This window comes from Brachypodium distachyon, chromosome 2 (assembly GCF_000005505.3).
Source record: "Brachypodium distachyon strain Bd21 chromosome 2, Brachypodium_distachyon_v3.0, whole genome shotgun sequence".
In the NCBI taxonomy this organism is placed as follows: Eukaryota; Viridiplantae; Streptophyta; class Magnoliopsida; order Poales; family Poaceae; genus Brachypodium; species Brachypodium distachyon.
Genome location: NC_016132.3, coordinates 34,681,363 through 34,703,011, shown reverse-complemented (window position 1 = coordinate 34,703,011; position 21,649 = coordinate 34,681,363). Strand labels below are relative to the sequence as shown.

Sequence of the window (21,649 nt, the reverse complement as noted above, 5' to 3'; positions counted from 1 at the left end):
ACGTGGTTAGTCATAACCACGTCAGCATCTATTTGTAAACTAAGCGTCACGACGGAAGGGAAAGAGAAGAAGGAAGAGGAAGAAGTGTCGTGACGGAAGGGAAAAGAGCAAGGAGGAGGAAGAAAACAAGAGAGAGAGGGAGAGGGGGGGGGGAGAGAGAGAGAGACTCACCAGCGACGGCGAGATTGAGTGGTTGACGGTGATGAGCTAATGGCACATAGGCGGTGCAGTGTGCCAAGTAACTGGACCCCTAGGCTTAGAGTATATATAGCTGGATCGAGGTGCGGTGATGTCTTAACACTTGATGCAAGCATAGGCGGCGGCGGAGGAGGCGGGAAAAGGGGAGGTAAGGAGCCATAACAAGAAGGGATATATATACCGAGAGGTGGTCTTCGTGGAGTTGTTCGGCTTTAGGTCAATGGGCTATATATATTGGGGTCCACTTAAGAGCATTTGCTTGTCGCATGTCAAGTTTTCGGCACGTATCCGAAAACTAATGTCCCTACTTATGTCAATAAAAAAATTATAAAGATCCTCGTTCGTTTTAATGAATAAGCGGTTTCACACTGTGGTTTCTCAAAGAAATTATGAAACATGCGATGAGAAATTTCAACATTACCCACCTTAGACACACAATTGCAAAATTAACGACAATGACAAATGATGTTACATAGCATATTTAATAGTGATTTCGAGTCGAGGTGTCTCGTGGGTGCCCACCACCATGCATTGGACATTTAGCTCAACGGTAGGTAAGAATTTTGTTTCGCCAGCTCGAGAATTTGATTCTTTTGCAATTAAATTTTGTTTCAGTCTGTGTCTAGTGAAATTGATATATTTTCCCAACATATTGAAAAATTTCTTCCATCATTTCGCAATTTCGACCAATGAAACAAGAATTGGATGGCGACACTAGCATGGTTGGGCCATGCACACATTTTCACAGCAGGATGATGTGGCGTGGCTGGGGTGCACCAAGGCCTGCACCTGATGTATGTCATTCAAGACAGATGACAAGGACAGCCGCAGCGGCACAGTGTTGCAGCTCTTGCAATTGCATGGGGGCCGAAGTTCAGCGAGACGAGGCAGAGTCGTCTGAGAAGATCCATGGTGCTCATGCCACATCCATCACCGCATTGTCATCATGTGAGGGAAGCGGCACATAGACGAGGAACATTATGGGGTGCGGCAGCAGCTTCCAAACTGCGGGTCTACGGTGCCAAATCACACGATGTCACCCCAACTATCTACCCCCACCTTCGTGGCCACGCATCTGTCCTTCACCTCCACTTAATCATCTGGCAGTATACTAATTAGCAGGGAGTCTCTCACATGTCTCTCTCTCGCGACTCTCTGTCTCTCCGCGAGGCCGTCCTCTTCTCCTCCCGCATGGCGGATCCAGTGCCCCCGTCTCGGCCGCCGCCGGCCTTCGAGTCGACCTCCCCCGCCGCCCCAGACCGTGCTGGTCGCTGTCCCGGGCTCCGCCAACGCCCCGGCCCGCGCCGGCCCCCGTCCCGGGCTTCGCTGCCGCCCTGGCTCGCGCCGACCCCCCGGCCCCCGTCCCAGGCGCCCCCGCACCTGCATCCGCCGCAATCCCGGCCTCCAGCGCATGGGCGCCGCCCCGAGCTCCCGATGCATCGGGTTTTCAAACTGTTTTGGGGTTGGGCCAAATCTCTTGCATCTGGGACGCCTTCACTCACCAGTTGATTATTGTGATTGAGGATTGAGCTACTTTTTTCTTGTCTACACGATGATGTGCCACTGTGATTTTTGAGTACCATCATGTACCCATGGTACATGACGAGGTACTGGTATTTATGAATGATTGTGTTGTGATTTTGGCCTGGTACATGATGTACCCCGTTTCAATTCTTTTTTTCTATGTTAGATCCATAAGGTACTGTGTTTTGATGATTGTTTGTACTGTGATTTTGTCTTGGTACATGATATACCCCGCGTCGATTCTTTTTTTCCATGTTAGATGATTGGTACCGTGTTTCGTTGATTATTGGTACTGTGATTTTGTTCTAGTACACAATGTATTGTTATGAATTGATGTACAAAGTCTTACTTCGATTATTTCTTCTTCTTCTTTTTTCTCCATTGAGAATTGAGGAGGCACTTATCGTGTACCGTGATGTAATTTATCATTGATGAGCTACTTATTAATTGTACGAGCTGAGGAACTATCATGTATCTTGATGTTCTGTGATGTACCTTCATGTATTTGTCATATACCTTAATGTATCTGTTATGTGCATGAGGTACTTAAAAACTGTTAAGATACATGTGATGTACCATACGATGTACTTGTATCATAAGTTCATTACACGAGATATTTAAAAACTGATACGGTACAGTTCATATACCATAATGTACTAAATATGTACCTAAAAACATTTCATGTACCAAAATGTACTTAAAAGTGAGGGGGAGAGAGAAAGAGAAAAGCAAAAGTTGTCGGTGGTCAAAGTATTAAACCCCATCTAATTTAAAGTATATGAAATTAATTAAGAGAGAGGGGGAGGGAAACCCAAACATGTGGCTAGGAAGATGGGGGCAGATACTTGGGATGGCACGGCCTCGGCATTAGTCTACGGTCTCATGTCCGGAGATACTGGAATAATATATATAGTGAAAAAGCAGCACACGTAGTTGGAACCACCGTGATTGACATCTTGGCAGTTTGTTGATTCCCTTTTTAACAAGATTTGCGGTAATAGTTTTAGTGGTTTCTTTTCTGTATTTTCGCTGTGCTCAAAAAGCCACATAATGTCTTGCCAAAATTTAACATTACCGAAATTTGACATCCTTCAAAATTCAAAAGGTTTCTGTTTTCCCTTGGCAAGAAATTAAGTCGGTGGCTAGCCAATGGGAATGAAACCTTACCAATTTTTATCTGTTTTTCTTGGCAAAAAATGAAGTACGTGGCCATCAAATATGATGAAGCCTTACCAATTTTTGGCCCTTTTTGTTGGCAACAAATAAAGTAGGCGGCGAGGCAAAGGGGATGAAACCTTGCCATTTTTTCCCCTCTTTTTCTTGGCAAGAAAAATGAAGTGGGCGGCCAGGCAATGGGGATAAAACCTTACCAATATTTGCCTGTTTTTCTTGGCAAGAGATGCAACCAGCCAACCACCAATTTTATAAGGAAATCGAATCTTCCTGCAGAGTTATGAAAAAACCAGGCCTAGAAAAAAATTCGTAAGGCATGTTCTTATCGGTCAGCGCTCAGCGGTAAGCCAACATTTCTTTGACGTAACATCAAAGGAAGTGGGCTAAAGCTTAGAACTGTTTCTCCAAAAAGAAACGTTTGCTTGGAACTACTCGTGACGAAAAAAGAATCAGCATGCTCCCCTAAACAAAAAAAGAATCGGCATGCTAATAAAAATGAAATGAACCATAACTATTGTTTTTCCGAGAAACTCGGCCCAAAGCAGGTTAGTTTAAAAATAGGTGAAAATAACTAAAACAACAAAGGATACCTCCCTTGCTAAATACTAATACTTTTGTCCTAAAGTCAATTTTTAAAAAAAAAAATTGACTACGTTTATAGATTGGTGGGAACCATCCGCCCCTTCCACGGTTAGAAGGACATTGCACCGTTCATCATGTTTACGTCCCATTGGATAGTGGATCTGAGAGCATGGTAACGCGGACGTCTTCGACAATTGATTCCCAATATTGCCCTTGCCGATCAGACCAAGGTTGATGCTAGGCTTTGGACCCGAGCAGGGACGGTTGGGCTTCGAGCGTTCTTCCCGATGGAAGTCGTGTATCTTTGTAATCTCAGGACACTATCCTCTCGGACTTGTACATAACACTTTTTAATAATATACATGCATTGAGACGCGAAACTTCCGCGTTTTCTCGAAGAAAACAAGCATCAATGAAACAAGTTTAGAGTTACGGTGCAAACTCCTGGAGAGGAACAGGAACGGAACCCCATACAATTCCCAAAGACCCATCCAGGGCTCCAGGATTTTTGTGATCAGGAAGACAGTTTGCATTTTTTTTTTATTTTAGTCCCTTCAATCCAAATACAGTTTCTTTCTCATCCCCAAGCAATATAAGACGAATGAAATTTTGCAAAAATTTCCCTATTTTCTTCCTAGTTTACATTCCAGCCCATACCTCTTCATATACCGAAATCTTCTCCTTCTTTCCAATCATGGCGCTGGTCATCATCGGTGCACTTGAACCAACTTGACAAAGACAAGACTGGATTCAAAGCACTAACCTTCATAGACGACCACGGTGGCGCCCAGTAAACTTCTCCGGTCACCGTCGCCCACTCTATGCCGGCGACGTACCGTTATGCGGCCGAGACCACCACCACCGTGAGCAGCCAGTCGGCTCGACCCAGGCCCACCAATGTTGACCATGCCGTTGGCCTCCTCCCTCGCCGCGTCGGGATGAGAAACAAGTTTTTTTTTGAAAACCAAGCCCTCCGCGCACGACTTTGCCACTCTAGCCAGACACATGACGGTCCGGAAGCGCATCTAATCAAAAGTGAATTCACAATACAAGTTTTGACCCACCTAACCTCATTTTTCAAGTTTTTTAACGAAAATGTCCGCACGTCTCAAGTTCGCGGGTGTTATTACTTTTTTTTTATTTTGGTCGAAAATTGGGCCTAAATAGTTGAAAGTTATTTTTCCTTCATATTTGTGACCTTCCTCTTCCTGTCGCATGACGACCCCCCGTTCTTCTGCGGCGGCGGTGTGGCGCCATGGCCGGAGAGGTGCACTGGGGAAGAAACCACCACCAAATTAGGAACGGGGCGCCGATCCGGACCTGTTTCTGAACTAGCGACGCAAAAAGGTCCAGGGAGATCCAGAGTTCAGAGGAGAAACAAATCTAGGGCGCCTCGGATTGGCTCCTTGCCGCGCTCTGCCAGCGGGGTCTCCTCCTCTGCTCTCGCGCCCGCTCGACCGCCTTCGATGGCCCCTACGGCTTCCTTCAGAGCCCTGGCAGAAGCAGGAGCAGCAGATCCATCAACCATGGGGATTCAGACTGCCATTTGCAGGACGCAGCAGTGGCTGCGAGAGAGTAAGGCCCTCAACACCTAGATTCTCGATCTGCCGTCTTATCGAATTTAACTTGGTTCCAACATGAGATCCTTGCGTAGAGTTGTGCTGGTTATTCAACTATAACCTAAACTGGGCAACTGGCTTACTGAAATTAGGTGCTTTTCTTGTAGAAAATCTGGAGTACATTAGCAAATACGAGTCACTAATGTTGGGTGTTCGTTTCTCTTATGAAAATGAGGGCTCAACAGAAAAAGAAGGACAAAAGAATAACTGATGCATCCTGCAAACCGGGTGACAGTTTTCCGCAAGGTCCGGAAAAAAAAGGAGGCGAGGACCGACACTTGGCGAACTTCCTGAGGCGCGTGTTGGTTGCCAACAATGAGATACTCTATGACAAGAATAGTATTTTTTGAAATTGCTAGCACTGGATGCATTTGTATTGTAGGAGTCTGGTGGTGAACCTACATTTGCTAAATGGGGAATCTATTAACACTAGTTGAATACACATGCGTTGTCACGGATAAAACATATTAGACTGCTGGCTGGAATAAAAAACACTATTATATATAAATGGCACTTGCTAGTAATTTTATCTTGGTTTTGATGGAAAACATCACCCCTATCTTGATTATGTAATAGATTTAATTGTTTGCGTTAGAAGGAGGTGATAAGTTTTTTTACAATAGACTAGTACAGTGCCCGTGCGTTGCCACGGCCTCTTAAACATGTGCACGCGAAAATTCATGTTTATACAAAACATAACAATATAATTGGACATTCAATCAAAATGATCTCGGGGTTGATGCTAGCAGTCGCGGCCACGGACATGGCACCCAGTCCAAGCCGCCCGCCGGCTGTGGCTGGCGTCAGAAGAAGGTCACGGAGCACGCGGTGGCACAGTGCACGAGGAACCGCACGGCGGTGGATAGCGCCGGTCAGCCCTGGACCCCTTTGCTCGTCTCTTGCACGGGAATCTAATCCGGCGCCGACGCGTATCCAGAGCGGTCACCGCAGGGAGGTGCTGCGCGGGCAGTTGAGTCGGCGGTGGCGGCCCGGGAAGGCAGCGCTGTGGGAATAGAAAAAGGAAGATTCGATGGAGTGTAAGGAGACACGGAAAATCAGGACAGGCACGGAAATTGATGCATGACGGACGACAATGAAGAAAACCTTCCTGCTTTTAGGCAAAGGAAGATCCGATGGAGTGTAAGGAGACACGAAAATCAGGATAGGCACGGAAATTGATGCATGGCGGACGACGACGAAGGAAACCTTCCTGCTTTTATTATTAGGGAAAAAGACTTAGGTGACGGACAACCGTCACCAATTGCTTCTTTTATAAGAGTAAAGAAATCACCAACCATTTCACCATTTCTTTATTTCAAAGTATTCTGTTTCGAATTGTACTGCATCTTTACTATTTGCACTTGGCTTCCTCTACAAAATGTCTCCTGCTCTACATAATAACATTATTATCTTTCCAATACCACCAGCTTAACAAATTTTGCATCCTCTGGTCCATTTAAACTACCATGGTCTTCATTATGAATGCAATTTTATTGCCAAAAGATCCTAGAAAATGTAAAATTAATGCACGTTTTTCTCTCTGTGATGTGTGTCTTGATGCAAAGTATGTGCAGCAATAACTCAGTACTCTCGCCCTACTGTTTATTCCAAGCGAACTCAGCATTACTATTGGTTGATTGCATTCTGAACATTGAATTTTGGCCATGTTCTCGCAGGAAATCTTGTGTCACATACATTCCCTCATTCCACTGCTTAGATGCTGCCCATGCTGCCTGCGTGTGTAATGGACTTAAAAGTTCCTGGAGATACCATCCCAGCCTCATATTCAATAACCAATCACTAGGTTTGAACAAGAGATGGCTTCATATGGATGAAGCATGTGCACTGGATGACACAGAAAGCTATGTCGTCAGCAAAATTGTTCACATGCTTAAAAACCATTCTGGCATTGGGACGAAGGTGCTCAGACTTGAACTGTGTGGCTGTCCCAGTATCATGGCCTCTAATCTTGACAGATGGTTCGAATCTATTGTCAAACATGGGATTGAATAACTTATCTTATGCATGTCTTCATGCGAAGAGAGGACACATGCAACTTCCCTTTCTCATGTTTGTCCAATAAGATAGGAGGGACACTAAGAACTCTTTGCCTCTCATCTCGCACTTTTCATCCTACAGTCACTCTTTGTTGCAACAGAAGCTTGTGTGGTCAGTCCACAGTTCTGGGGAGGAGTTAGGGCAGTTTGTTTCCAGTTGTTTTGCTTTGGAGCAATTAGCAATTTATGCTTGCAATGATATAATCTCTCCTTGAAGGTACCTTGCTCGATGCAGCAGCTCTATTATCTTAAGGTGGCAGGATGTAAAATGCTACAGGTGATTGAGATCAATGCTCCAAAACTCTCCACTCTTATTTATGGGCCAACTGAAATGCCTATCTCTCTTGGTGATCCTTTGCAAGTTAAAATAATACATATATGTGGTTCTTTCCTTCAAGACAACCTGGTCCATTATGCTTGCACGGAGCTTCTGTCTATTATGCCAAATGTTGAAACTCTTCACGTGTCATCAGCTGTTGAGGCCGGTATGCATTATTTTGTATGTGCTATCCAGTTGATTTTAAACTTCGAAAATATCCTCTGGCTAGTGATATGCATGTAATATGTATATTGTTGGAACATGATTAATTCCTGAGGCATCTCATTTTCAGGCAATCAGTACACCAACGGTCTCTAGCAAGTTCCTCCACCTGAAGTACTTGGGTATTTATATTTGTGGATCAAGGAGCTTGATCCACAGCTATGATTTCTTCTTATTCATTTCTTAGATGTTTCTCCTGCATTGGAGACTTTCATCTTGCGTGTGAGTCACTCTCTCTCAAAGTCACCAATAGTGAAACCATGAAACTAACCGAAGTATCTTTGAGTTTTGAGGGCACTTAGTAAGAATGGTATGATTAATTGGTTAGTTTTGTTGTTACTATTCTTAAAACATTGTGCAAAATGAATTATAGATACCTGAATTATTATTTTGGTATCTGCTTTCAAACACAGCTAAATACTACATTACAAGTATGACACCATGGGAATATTCTTGCATTCACGGCCAAGAGCAAATGCTTTACTGCAAGTTTAACAGGACATCAATTTCTTGTTTTCTCCTTTTAGTGACCGCACTTGTGAAGATATGCTAGATCTTTATGATCACTTGCATAGAAATATTTCTCTGGTAGAGTACAGTGACATTGATACTATTTCTTTGCAGGTAGCGCAAGATGGCGTACGACATGATACGGTTCTTAACGACTCCGACGTCAGTCGCATTTGAGAACGATATCAGGATACCGACATGATAACCTCTAGGATGTAACGATCGCTGGGTTTAGCTCTGCAAAGAGCATTATTGAGTCAACAAATCATATTCTTGAGAATGCATCCTCAGTTAAGTGCATTACACTGGATACGGTCTGCTCTGATGATAAGGTCTTCGCAGCGATTGGTCGAAGTGGAGAGAGCGCTCGAAGCTACTAGGAGATATATCGTGGTAAAAGTCCCCTCATCTGTCGATTTCAAGGTTCTGGAGCCCTGTAGCAAGTGAAATAGTGAGGATGACGACTGGCGACAGCAATAGGTATTTCCTAGTTATTCATGTGCATACTTTTTAATTTGATGTTCATTTATGTGATCATCTAGTAGCTATTCAGTGTTTAATTGTGTTATATTTATGATGGTGTTGTAGACTGTATATTCCTGTTAAATCCATTATTGTGATACTTACTTTTTGCGCAAAAAATCCATTCTTGTGATACAGTGAGTGTATTCCTCTGGATCGAGCAAATTTTCTGAATTGTGTGTTTGACTGTTATGGTTGGATTTCTTTCAGTAGGTTATCTCTGATCAATGGTTGGCTCACAGCTTTTCTCTTGCTGAGAGTTTGCACAGCCTATTGTGGCTAAAATTCCTGTTAGCGGAGTTTGCACCGCTCATCTGCCGGTTTAGTTCATTATTCTTCTTTCTTTTTTCCTTACCTGCTTTTCTGCCATCCAAGAAGCGATGCAGGTACAGGAATTTCTTTTTTGTGGGAGATGCAGGTAGTACAAACTTGTAGACTAGAGGTGCTCAAGCTTGTGAGAAAGGACGGTTTTAAACCCTTTTTTTTTTACGTCAGACCTTATTTTATAGTACTAGTAGTAATAGTCTGACATGAACATCAACCTCTGAATCCCTAAAATCAGGACCTTAATCTTTCTGACCTGGGTTCTTAGTGCTGAAATCTTGTTTTCGGGATGGGATTGCTGATGTGGTGGTAATCAACCCTGAATCACCGGTGCGTCGGAAGCTGCTCACCGCGAAGGAACGCATTTATCAACTTGAGCCCTTCAGCTGGCTTGTTGAGGGGCACTAGGTGGCCTGCCCCTCTGACAGTCACCATGCTCATGCCATCATATTCCACAAACCTCCCAGCGACCTGCATTTCTCCAACAAGATTTATTCCACATTTCAGAATCGATCTGGCAACTACTGTTGGTCAGTTCAGTGACATCAGTCAGCATGTTCAGAGGCTTCTGACCTGCTTTTCAAGGTACCAGGGCTGCCATGGGGTCTTGATCGGTAGGCCGAGGGCTTCTACGCAGTACCGGGAGCCAATCACCGGTACCCTGCCATCCGCATCGCCGCTGCAACGATAAATGGAATGAGATCTAGCCATCATTTAGGTAGAAGCTCATCTTATTGGAGAAGAGAAAATCGAAAGTACACGGATTTGCATGTTTAGGTGTTGTGTAAGGTCTAGTGTGCATTTTTTAGTGTTTTTTTTATGTCGAATAATCATTTTGTAGAAGTTGAAAATGAACAAACCTGTAGAGCCAGATTCTCAGCCCTGCCTTGATAAGTTTGAAGTAGATCGGTAGCACCGAGAACACCGAGAAATTGTATGAGTTCAGGATGGGGTCACTGTACAAGAAATGGATGAGATTGTGTTCTTGATTAAGCTATATAAAGAATGCATACGATACATGAAGAATCCAACTAGATAGCTCTTGGCTGATCCACCTGCAGACTTGATACTTCCCTGGAAGGGATCCACTGACATTTGCATGGAATGCTTTTTGCAATTCTTTCCTGTTGAAGTAGTCCTGAGCATAGGACGAGTAGCATGGATCATAGCCTGAAAATATCCGTCTTCGCTTCCCGAATTGTGCCTCCTGTCATGCATGAATTATGAGCAATTTTCAGATGAAACTCAAGCCTGAACTGAACTGTTTCTTCCCATGTCGATCACATTACCTGATTACTCACAAAGAATGGTCGATCTGTAGAAGATGATGAGTTCAGATCCAAGAGGCACTTAGGGGCATAGATGTTGTATATGTCAATCTCGCGGTACTGCCCAAAGATAACGTTCATGGCGGCATTGCAGTCATCAGTCCAGTTGGAGGTCTTGAAGTCACATTTTGTGTTGATACGCTCATAAACTTGGTCCGACACGACTGTGTGGCTCCAGGCATACTCAGCCAGCCCTTTTGAATCGTAGTGATCATCGGTGATAGGGTTTCCAACCTGCAACATAGAGAGATCCATTCTGAATGTTACATTTCTGCAGTGCTAAATTTCTTATATCTGAAACCTGAATCTTTTCTGTGACAGTTTGCATGAAAGTTTGTCCAAAGTTGGTAAAAGTCTTATCAACATAGGCTAACTTTTAACAGAAAATTATATTCCTAGTGATTGAAAAACTCTCTTTGAAAGCAAAACATTTGCATAAGAATGATCCAGTGTAAATTCTTACCATGAAGCCCTTGAGGTTGATGTATATGTTGGACATCTTGTCCTTGTTCCTCTCATAGACAAGATCAGCAAGTTGTGGCACATAGTGACCTGCAGCCCAGGGCATGCACACAAGGAAGTTCATAGTTCATCTGCAGTAATGCACATGGGACGTTCTGCAGGGCACCTCCTGCTCCACAACATGGGGGTTGCCATTATTGCTTGTGCATTTTAGAGGCATTACTCAGTTCTGAGGATCCAACTGGCCGTTTTGAAACAAAAATGGGACCATATTTTTGCTACAGAAAATAGTTTGGTAAATTGGTTCAAGCAAAGTAATCGAAACGATCTGTAGTACTGTCCATTGGAGTTGCTTCTTAATTTTGAAGAGTTGGATGAATTGAGCATATTCTACTTCATGAAAAAATAGCTGAAATTGGTGCATATATTCTTCGAAACCAGATTTATTTGCTTTTGATTGAAATGCCGACTTATGAGTTGTCGTAATCGACAACTCAATTGATATCTAGCAAGAAGATAGGCTGTTAGATCTGTTCTGCAAATAAGTGATTACTTTCTGCCGTGGAAATTCTGAATTCAGATAAGATGGTGACACCATCTTGACTAGACAGTGCAATGTGGAAAAGGAAGCATATAGAACACAGACATAAGAAGACAAAAATATGTCTTTATTCACTGGATTTAGCTCCAGAGCATCTTCTATTTGTTTTAGGTTCCTTTTGGCATTTATTGAAAAATTGTATTCTAAATGCCAAAGTATTGCTGTGGAAGTTTTCTTCTTCTCATGTAAAGTTGAGTTACCTGCATAGCTCTCTCCTGATATGTAGAACTCTCTGCCCTTGTACTGAGGAAACCTCTTGAACCAATTTACCAGGAAACTGTAAGAATCCTCCGCTAGAAAAAGGATATGGTGTTTAATAAGTAATTAATAGTACATAGAAACATAAATCCAAATGTTTTTGGCAAGCAAACTTATTTTTGTACAATCTATTTACCTACAAAGTCATCATCCAATTTGCTAAGGTCAGAGGATGTGTTGGTGTAGGAGAAGCCAACCCAAGCAGGGGACTCCAAGAAAAGCAAGTTAGCCTCTGAAAAGTGACAGATTCAAATCAGAAAAGAATCTTCAGAGCTGTTCCCCGGAAAAAAGTAAAATTATAAACATGAAAGGAATCAGGATTTGAATTTGCAAGAAGAATGTACATCACCTTGGTTCCAAGCATATTTGTTGAACTCCAGTGCTTGTCCCTGTTTCACAACTCTGAGAGGCCCTAGCTCAGATGCAGCTCCATAGCCAATCGATGAGCAACCAGGTCCTACAAACCCATACGCACACAAAAAATCATGAGAATTAAGTGTTATTCTTAGAGAAAGAAGGGTGTCAGGAATGTACATGCTACATTAAATTTCATTTCATTTGGACAAAATGAAATGAAATGAGGGGTGCCAAGAGCTGTAAGAGAGAAGAAACAAAAAATGAATTATTTGGCATAGCATAAAGAACGACAAGAACAGAGGTCCTATCTAGGCTAGCTAGTTAGTACCCTCTAGTCCTACTTAATGCCCACGGTCAATCACAACAACTAGTGTAGTAAAGAAGTAGTTAGCCCAAAGTAATTAACCAAGAATTAACAAATACTAGGAATAACAACCAAACAAAGATTTAAAAATTGCAACAAGAAGAACAGCAGCATAATATATAAGTAACCTCCATTGAGCCAGAGGAAGAGGGGCTTCTGCTCGGGCGAGGCCTGCGCCTGGAAGAACCAGTAGAAGAGCGCCCTGCCGTGCCGCTCGTCGACGGTGACGTAGCCGGAGAACTGCGTGACGCCTGGGCTCTCCGGCTGCCCCGGGAGGTGGGCCACCCTGTCAGCCTCCTGCTCTTCGCTGCCTGCGCTGCTGGCCGCCATTGAGCAGGTGATGGCGCAGAGCAGGAGGAGGAATCCAAAGACGAGGCTCGCTGCCGTTGATCTTGCCATGTGGCTGAAGAGAGAAGAGAAAGGGGACCTAGGGCTGCCTGTGTGGCTGTGTCAAGCATTCGAGTGTGAAGAAGGTGGAGGAGGCCATTGCCATGGAGTCTATGTCTTTCTATCTGTGTGTGTGTGTGGAGAGAGGAAGGAGAAGGCGACAGTAGAGCGGCTTGGGAAAAGAGAAGTCCATTTTACCCCGTGAACATGTAACGGATTTGAAGTTACAAACTTTAACTTCACTTTGGTCTAATAAAGTGTCCTTAAAACCCTCAAAACCCGTTTTAGGAAAAAGATCCTCGCTTAAGTTAACCGGTTTTAGGCACTAATTTTCGCTGATGTGACGACACACGTCACCGTGTACACGTTTTCTTCTCTCACTTGATTTTTAGTGTCACGTTATTTATTTTTTTGTCCCTCTTTTTTTTTAAGAAACTGTAAGGGAGATCCTACGGTATAAATAGGAACCTAAATTCGCATCCGTTTGTACATCCACTGCCCAACCAAGTGAGCTAGGCCCACTTTCTTTCTTTTTTCATTTTGAACTCGAAATGCAAAGTGTCCAAATAAAAAAAGTAGCAAACCATAAATAGTACCCCCTCTGATCAATTTTGCACTAAATCAGTCACACTTATTATTAATCGGAGGGATTAGTATCTTGCTATTTTCCGTGAGTTTCAGCTCATTTGGATATTTTTTATTTATGAATGAACAACTTATTTAGTTTCTCCCTTAGATTTTCAAAGTGCCTAGATTTTTTTTTGGCAAATTGCTGGTATATTTACTATTTTGGAAAATTTTCAATCACTAACTTGAACAAATTTTGTGTGAATAAACAAATTCAAAGTTAGAAAAATCTATAGAAGCATATGAGTTCACAAAATGGTAGCCTTGCAGAAAGTGAGCCTAGCTCACTTGATTGGGGTAGTGGATGTAAAATCCCAACACCTGGGTTTGGCCACTGGGCGGACTTTTTGTGGAAAGGCTGCCGGTACGAGGCTAAACGGGTCGTGCCGGCCCGCGGATCTGAGACCAAGGCCCATAATCGGTCCAATGCAAGACGTGGGCCGCCCGACCCGATCCTTTAGCAGTTTTCTGTTTTTTTAATTTTTGTGCATTGCCCTGTCGGGCTCGTGTGTGGTTCCTTGGCCCGGCTAGACCCGTTTATATTCAGGCCCGAGACAGCCTAGGCCGGATAGTTTTCTAAGTTTGGGCCGCAATTCTTGGGCCTAGCAGTGGTTGAAGAACTGCACATGCTGGGCTAGGCGGGAAATGAAAGGGCTGTATCCGTGTATTGGGCTTTCTTTCGCCGACATGGCCGGCTTTTGGTGGTCAAATCACTCCGATTACGATTGGGCCTTCGCCGAAGCGTAGAATCCAACCTCTGTTTATTAAACCCCAAATCCGGCCTCTGTTCTCTTCGTCTTCCGCCGCCTCCTGAGATCGAGATTCGAGACCACAACCCCTAAATTCCGACCATGTTTTCCTCCTCCGCCCCGTCGGAGGCGAGCGAGGATGCTGCATCCCCCGTAGAAATCAGCAGCTACCCCGACTGGGTCATGCTCGACACCTTGATGAGCGGCCGGGAGATCCCCGCTACGCCGTCACCGGCTTTCACCACCGCCAAAGTCTCCGTCAAGCCGAATCGCATGGCGGGGCTAGAGGAGGAAGTGGAGGTCTCCGTATCCTTCTTCCTCGCCACCCTGCCGGAGGTCTCCCGCGTCACCGTCCGCTGCCGCCGCAGCGAAGCTCCCCGAGACGACCACCATTGCAGGGCCATCATCGTCAGCTCCGAGGGCAGCACGGTTCTCTTCTACATGTTCTTCGACATCTACATGCCAGGGCTTTACTTCGTCTTCAGCGCCGCCGCCGCCGGCCAGGGGAATCCCTCGCTCGAGGTACTCCCGGGCCATCCTTACAGCTTCCACCCCATAAGGATGACCGGCATCCTGCCCCACGGCGACGGCCGGGGCTCCTACGTGTGGTAGCCGCAATCAGCCCCGTTATTGCTGGCCGTGGGCTTTCGGAGTACGAGCTCTTCCGCTACTCGTCCAAGGCCAAGGCACGGAGCAGGACGATCGCCCGGTTGGACAGTCAGATCAGCAGGAACGACCTTAATGATCTGCTGAAGCATCAGACGAGCAGGGTGATAGCCGTGGGAAGGGATTCGCTCGGCTGGGTGAATCTCTGGTGGGGGGTCCTGGTGTGCAATGTGCATGGTGATCCTGGGGATCCTGTCAATCACCGGTGGTCAGTTTCATCGAGCTGCCGGACCCGATGCCGGGAAACGAATCTCGGTTCGGGACATTGCCTGCTCGGGAATACCGCGATGTCATCTGCATTGGGGGTTTTCTCGTTGGGTTTGTCCGAAGATCAATCACACGAAGACGCAATGCACAAACGATTTATTTGGCTAGAGGCACCTGTCAACTCTCTATTTTCTTATTTCTTATCTCTCAAATTAATTCCTCGGTACAAAACCTTGATCTCGAACTGCGTAGCACCTAACAGACTACGACTACGACACATCTCAATCGATTCCTACTTGGACTAAACAGAGACTTCCTTGTCTAATTCGGACTACTATACGTGTAGCATACAAACCTAATCAGACTCAAACTAGAACATTAGCATTAACGGACCCAAGATTGGACTAACATTTCTCAGCTTTATCGAGGTGGATTACACTGGAAACTCCAGCCGTGATGGTATCGATGATTATTGCTGGAAGGCCACTGCTTGGAAGAAGCCGCCTTCTTCGACGAATTTTGCCGACTGGGAAGAGTGCTTCACCGTGTACACTGATGACATGGTGGTAACTGATAGTACCATGGCATGGGAGCTAAGGGATGACAAGCAGGCAGGAAATCTGTCCTTGGAAAGAATTATCTGTTCTTGTCTCACCCTCACCATGGAAGATGATGTTTTCTACATGAATTCCTCAGGGCCCCCTTTCACATGGTTGGGTGCTGTCAACATGGGAGAAAAATTGTCCGCCGCAGTTTCCTCCAAAAACATGGGAGGAAAACCTCCACAGTTTGTGTATTTTACATCTGAAAGTGATCATTGTGAGCCCACCTATCGTGCCTGCGCCTTCTCCAAGTACCTCAAGATTACGTCGGGTGATTAAGCACGGTGATGCATGATTGTTCCTTTATCATGTAACCGGAAGCTGGAACAGAATTGCCGGCCTTTTGGCTTGTAGCAGAACTTGTAAAAAGATAGAAACCTAGAACCTACCCTCCATGTTTGCCAAAAGAATGTCAAGTTTTTATGATTTGTTTTCTTTCTCGAAGGATCCTACAAAAAGCTGGCTTTCATGTATTAGCGGAGAGAAACAATGTCCACAGGCTCCTAACCGTGAAAAAGAGAAAGTTCAGAGAACTAAATAAGAGGCACAAAAACAAGAACGCCAAATCTGTTTCACGCCCGCGCACCTTTTAGTCGCATTGGGTGCTCACTCGCTGACCAAACTTATCCCCTCCCTTTAAAAAAAGAACCTTATCCTCTCACCATTCTGGCTTCCCCGAGCCCCCAAATTCCTCCTCTGTCCTGCATCTCACGACCTCACCCCGCGCCTCCCTCTCGCTGAGAGCTCAAGCGCCGACACCGGCGGCCCTGGTCCTCTCGTCGGCGCGGCCGCGCTCCGCCGGCTGGTTCCGCTCGTCGGCTGTGGCGTGGAGACGACCGCTGGTGCCTCCTCCTCCCTTATCCTCCCTTCCCTTGTGATCTGATTCCCCGTGGCTGTGATCTCCTCTCTCCTCCTCCGCTTGCTCCCGCGCTGTCGCCACGCTTCGCCGGCCTCGCCGCAAACCGTTTTCCTTGGCCGCGGGCGTCTTCCTCGCCGCCGCCGTTGGACGCTGATGGCGCAGTTTTTTGGTCGGCGACGCTGGGATACATCGAGAACTTCCACCACGGGGATAGATATAGCTTTTGCATCGAGCATTGAACTAGTGCAGTAGCTTTTGTTGACAAGTTTGCTGCGTAATGATTGCTTGAACTAGTGCAGTAGCTTGGCATGAGAAATTTCTTTCGCAGTTAATATCCCTTCCTTCTGCTCTTCTGGTTGTGGTGCTCACAACCCACCGAATCCTCAGTGAACACCTCTTCTATGGTGGACGGGGTAGGTTACCGTTGCTGTCTACATTCTGGTCGCTCTCTAGTCTCTACGAACTTGATTACAAGGTTCGTTCCTCCGCAATCATCGCTCCCCGCCGCCTCACCTCACCTCGCCTTTTCAATTCTTTGGATCTCAACTTGATGTAATTTCTGGGTTAATAGCCACTCTTTGATTTTGCTGGATATAGTTTCGGTATATGAAAGTTACTTTTGATCTGAACTTGATGTAATTTCTGGGTTAATAGCTACTTTTTGATTTTGCTGGATGTAATTTCAGTATATGAAAGTTACTTTTATGAGTTAAAAAGATGTAGTTTAATGTCAAGAGTTACTTTTCTTATTTTTTAGATGTAACTGAAAATGTTAAAAGTTACTTTTGGATGCACTGCTCTTTAGTACTAGCTGTAACTTTTGTGAAATGTTAAAAGTTACTTCCAGTTTTGTTTAGATAGTTGTGGATGTAAACCTAGCTATGTACCTTCACGTTTATGTATTTCATTCTCAATGTCAAACTGATGGATGTTTTTAGGCTGCATAATAGCAAAAACAATCTGAAAAATACTACATGTACATGTCCCTGCAGTCTTCTGACCCTGTTTTGACAAAAAAGTGCGCGCGCGCTGCGTAGCCGTCCCCAAACAAGAAAGAAGAATAAAAGAGGGGATCTCAAGGTGGTTTCCAGAGAAGCTTTCTAAGAGCCTTTGTACCATTTTTTGCGATCTAAATGCATTGACTGTTGTTTTATTAGAGCTCGTTATACCGTTAAGTATTTTTTTAGACGCAGTACTCCCTCCGTTCCATAATTCTTGTCTCTCAAAATTGGATGTATCTATTTCTGAAAAATGTCTAAATACATGTAAGATTTCGACAAGAATTATGAAACGGAGGGAACATATTGGTACGATTACAGCAGAGAAGAAGAGTAAATTATCACAAAATAAGAGGCAAACCTCCACGCATCTGAAAGTGCTCATCACTGTGAGCCCACCTATCGTGTCTGCGACTTCTCCAAGTACTTCAAGATTACTTTAGGTAATTTCGGTGGTGCATGATCGTTTTGTTATCACATAGCTGCAACAATTGTTATAGAGTTTGTGGTAGATTGGTAGAGTTACTTTCGCGAGGGTCTCAGGTTTATTTTGGTCGACTTGTAAAGATATTGTTGTCTGACTTTCATCATCATTTTTGAATGCTAAATACTACTATTTCCGTTTTATAATTCTTGTCGAAATTTTACATGTATCTAGACATTTTTAAAAATAGATACGTCCATTTTTAAGCGAATTTGAGACAAGAATTATGAAACGGATATAGTAGTGTATGGTTGTGCATTGACCACTGTCGACTTGTTTTTTTAAGGATGTTGCCTGCGTTATTAGAACCGCTTTACGAGGCAACTCTTGGCCTCTCACTTTCTCACATCTTATCCCTAGCCCAAAGCCCACGCAGATGAGAAATTTCTCCATATTCGAAAGAAGCCAGAGCCCATAGCCCAGGCGCATGCAGAGCGAGTCTTCTTCAACCCATGGAACATTTTAAATGTTCTATTAAAAAACATTTTAAATGTAGAGTGACACCAATAAATATGATGGCAGTAATCTCAACCATATTATATCTCTAACAAGGAATGCTACGAAAATTACGCAGATCCTACTCTGTAGTAAGTAGACAAGAGATCTAGGGACTAATTCTTTAATTAGCCGCCTAGATATACTACTCACTCCGTCCACTCCGTCCAACAAATGATGTCTCAACTTTGATTAAATTTGACATCGGAGCAAGCTCCTTCTCTGGTTCCAGTTGTTCTGATTTGGAACCACCTTCGGATGTATACCGGTGTCAAAAACCAAATTAGCAATTTTGCAAGTGGCAACCCAACTTGACACACACTGTGAATGCAGTGGGCATGCAGTAAACACATGCATGCATATGAGCTATATCAAGCTATTGCCTGTTGCATGCACGCAAGTCATGACAAATTTGTTGATGTCACCAATACTCTCTTTAATTCAAATTTTAAAATGTTTCATATTGTAAACTATTAATCAAATTTAAAATCCCACACTGCTGCAAACCGATTATGAATCAGATAAAGGGTTTGTGTCACAAAACATTTTGAATCTTCTTTCTCGCAAAAAAAAAACAATCTTCAAAGTTTCACTTTCACATGTAAGTAGTTGACGTAAATTAGTTCGTCTTTTCTGCATGCATGTGAATTACACAGTTACATGCATAGAGACTTTTCAGATTGGTTTTAGACAGGAAAAAAAGAGTCGTCAGTCGTTAAGGCTAACTAGAACACTTGTGTTCATTAATTAGATTTTCCCATATATAGTACTGACTCCGTTTCGTAATTCTTGTCTCAAATTTGTTAAAAATAAATGTACCTATTATTAAAAAACGTCTAGATACATGTAATATTTCGACGAGAATTATGAAACCGAGCGAGTGCTATTTAGCTACACTGTTTCTCACGTGTGCGTTGACTGAGGTGGGACATTCATGCATGAAAATGAAGCACTAGCGTGTAAGTTCTGAGCCTAAGATATGCACTAGCAGCTACTAGCTTCTCATTTTTCTACAAAAAGGATAAGGCCACGTGCACAGAAAAGCTATGGATGTCAAGGATATTTTAATTATTTATATACCCTAAATTAAGCCACAAGGCACTTAGAGCATGCTAGACACTGCTTAATTCACGGAGGCCAGAGACAAAAAGAGAAGCTAGGCTATCTACCATTGCACAAATCTCTATCCTGTCCAGGAAAGTTGGTCCCTCTGTTCTTAATTAACTATATGTATTACCAAGACCTTTGCTTGAATATGCGTACGTGTGTGGATAAGAAAGGGTATCAGGAACCAAGTGTTCCTCCTGCCGTTTGACATGTAATTTTATTGTTCCAAGAATCTACTAAGATGTAAGCATAGCTGTTTCTGAAGTGCTTCTCTGCTTCATAAAACAACAACACTACTTAACCCTAATTAGGCTAATCAACGGTTAATTATTGGTTCCCGTCAGCATCAATCATGCACGGCGCCGAACAGAACAGGGTCTTGTCTGCCATATAAGCATAACTAATTACTCATGTATTCTATCTGATCACTAATTAAGTGTGTTCTAGTTTATAGATATAGGGTGAGAGAGCAGCTGACTACCTATAAATTAACATTTCGCATCATCTATCGAGCGAGGCCGGCCGGCCGGCCGAGGGAGATTTCTATTATTATTGCAAAAAAGCTATTGACAATCAGTTAGTCGCAATCTAGATTATGATATCTAAATGACTAAAAGTAGTAACAATAAGAAATTGTATTTGGAACAAAGCTGCTTGTTGATCAGTTATAGGGGTGTAAGAGTTTATTAAGACGAGTTGCTTTGTACCGGTGACAAATAATTGCAGTTTTCTTCTAAAAAAACTATAATAAATTAATTGCAGTTTTTGCAAAATTTATTCTTACGTATACATGATCATTTCCCTTCTAATAATAAATATAATTAACTACCCACCTTAATAATCGAACTGGTCAGGTTCATGCACATTCACGCTAGCTACACACTGAGCAAAGCATGCATGCGTGCATATTATTGACGAGCACTGCACCTGAACAAATCAACGCTACTTAACTATGTTTTTAGGCAATTAGGACCAACTTCCTATGGATTAATTATTGATGTGCATTAGACTATTGGTTAGACTACGTGCTTATCACATATGTGTCACTGTTGAGGAATCTAATGTGTATATATTTGTGTTGCCTTAAAGAGAAAAAATTATGTGTGTGTTCTTAATTTAGCTAGCTAAATACACGTAGAGTAGAGATGACATGCATATTCTAGGTCTAAAACGAAAAGATGCTAACTAACTAGTACAACTTTGTATCTGCTATAATTTTGTTAATTAGCTTGATGCCATGGCTAGCTAGGCTAATGTCGACCACTGAAGAGACAGTCAGCACTTCTGCGGACTGCAAACTTGTTATATGTGGGCGGCTTTGTGCCGCGCGTCGATTCATGCATATGCATCCATGGGCGGATCATGATAAAATTAAACTGAATATTCATGAATACATGCAGGGGTGGCAACATTTTGTACTCTGATTCTAAATTGTTGTCGAAATATTACATGTATCTAGACACTTTTTAAGTAGATACGTCTATATTTAAGCAAATTTGAGTCAAAAATTTAGTATCATAGGAAGTACACCATAAGTCCGGTAAAAAGAGGCTAAAAATCGAGTGAGGGCAGCTGTCCCCATAGCCCTCAAAGTGGACCCGCCCCTCATACATCCATGTGGATATATGTCCATTTTCATATGTATACTTTCTACTACCTACACCGGAACAAATATTTTACACTAACAATGTATGGCAACTTGTTACTCCTGTGTGCCGGATCAGCCCATCTAAATTAGAACATTATTTTATTTTGTCTTATTTCTATTTTTAGAGATTAATAAATAATTTTAGTGTTGAGCATTTAGAAAGTGGCAAGGTACTACCTTTGTTTCTAAATATAAGAAGTATTATCTTTGTACTACGTCAAACTTTTTAAATTCGACTAAGTTTATAGAAAATGTATTAACATGTAGAGAAATAAATATACTATACTATGGAAAAAATGATGGATTTAATAAAAACTAATTTAGAATCCCAGATGTGATTTTTTCTATAAACCTGGCAAAAGTTTAACTTAGAACAAAGTTATGTCTTTTTACATTTAAT

At 43.2% G+C, this 21,649-nt stretch overlaps 1 protein-coding gene and 1 pseudogene across 3 annotated transcripts; one reads left to right on the top strand and one right to left on the bottom strand.

Annotated features, from left to right (window-relative positions):
- Positions 1-5,631: 5,631 nt before the first annotated feature.
- On the bottom strand, positions 5,632-12,999 carry LOC100842538 (serine carboxypeptidase-like 26). Of its 3 annotated transcripts, none has more exons than XR_002963635.1 (11): positions 12,549-12,999; positions 12,049-12,156; positions 11,836-11,931; positions 11,642-11,734; positions 10,842-10,930; positions 10,340-10,612; positions 10,106-10,257; positions 9,911-10,006; positions 9,624-9,729; positions 9,307-9,521; positions 5,632-6,099 (listed from the first exon to the last, which is right to left on the bottom strand). XR_002963635.1 is itself a non-coding variant. In XM_024459702.1 (10 exons), the coding sequence occupies exons 1-10, from the start codon at positions 12,817-12,819 to the stop codon at positions 9,375-9,377; spliced, it is 1,431 nt and encodes a 476-aa protein (XP_024315470.1). In that variant the 5' UTR covers positions 12,820-12,999; the 3' UTR covers positions 9,114-9,374. The 3 variants fall into 3 exon arrangements, 1 of the variants encoding a protein (XP_024315470.1); XR_002963634.1 differs by lacking the exon at positions 5,632-6,099 and adding an exon at positions 8,414-8,638; XM_024459702.1 differs by lacking the exon at positions 5,632-6,099 and having other exon boundaries at positions 9,114-9,521.
- LOC100835100 lies at positions 6,099-8,863 on the top strand (annotated as a pseudogene).
- Positions 13,000-21,649: the final 8,650 nt, after the last annotated feature.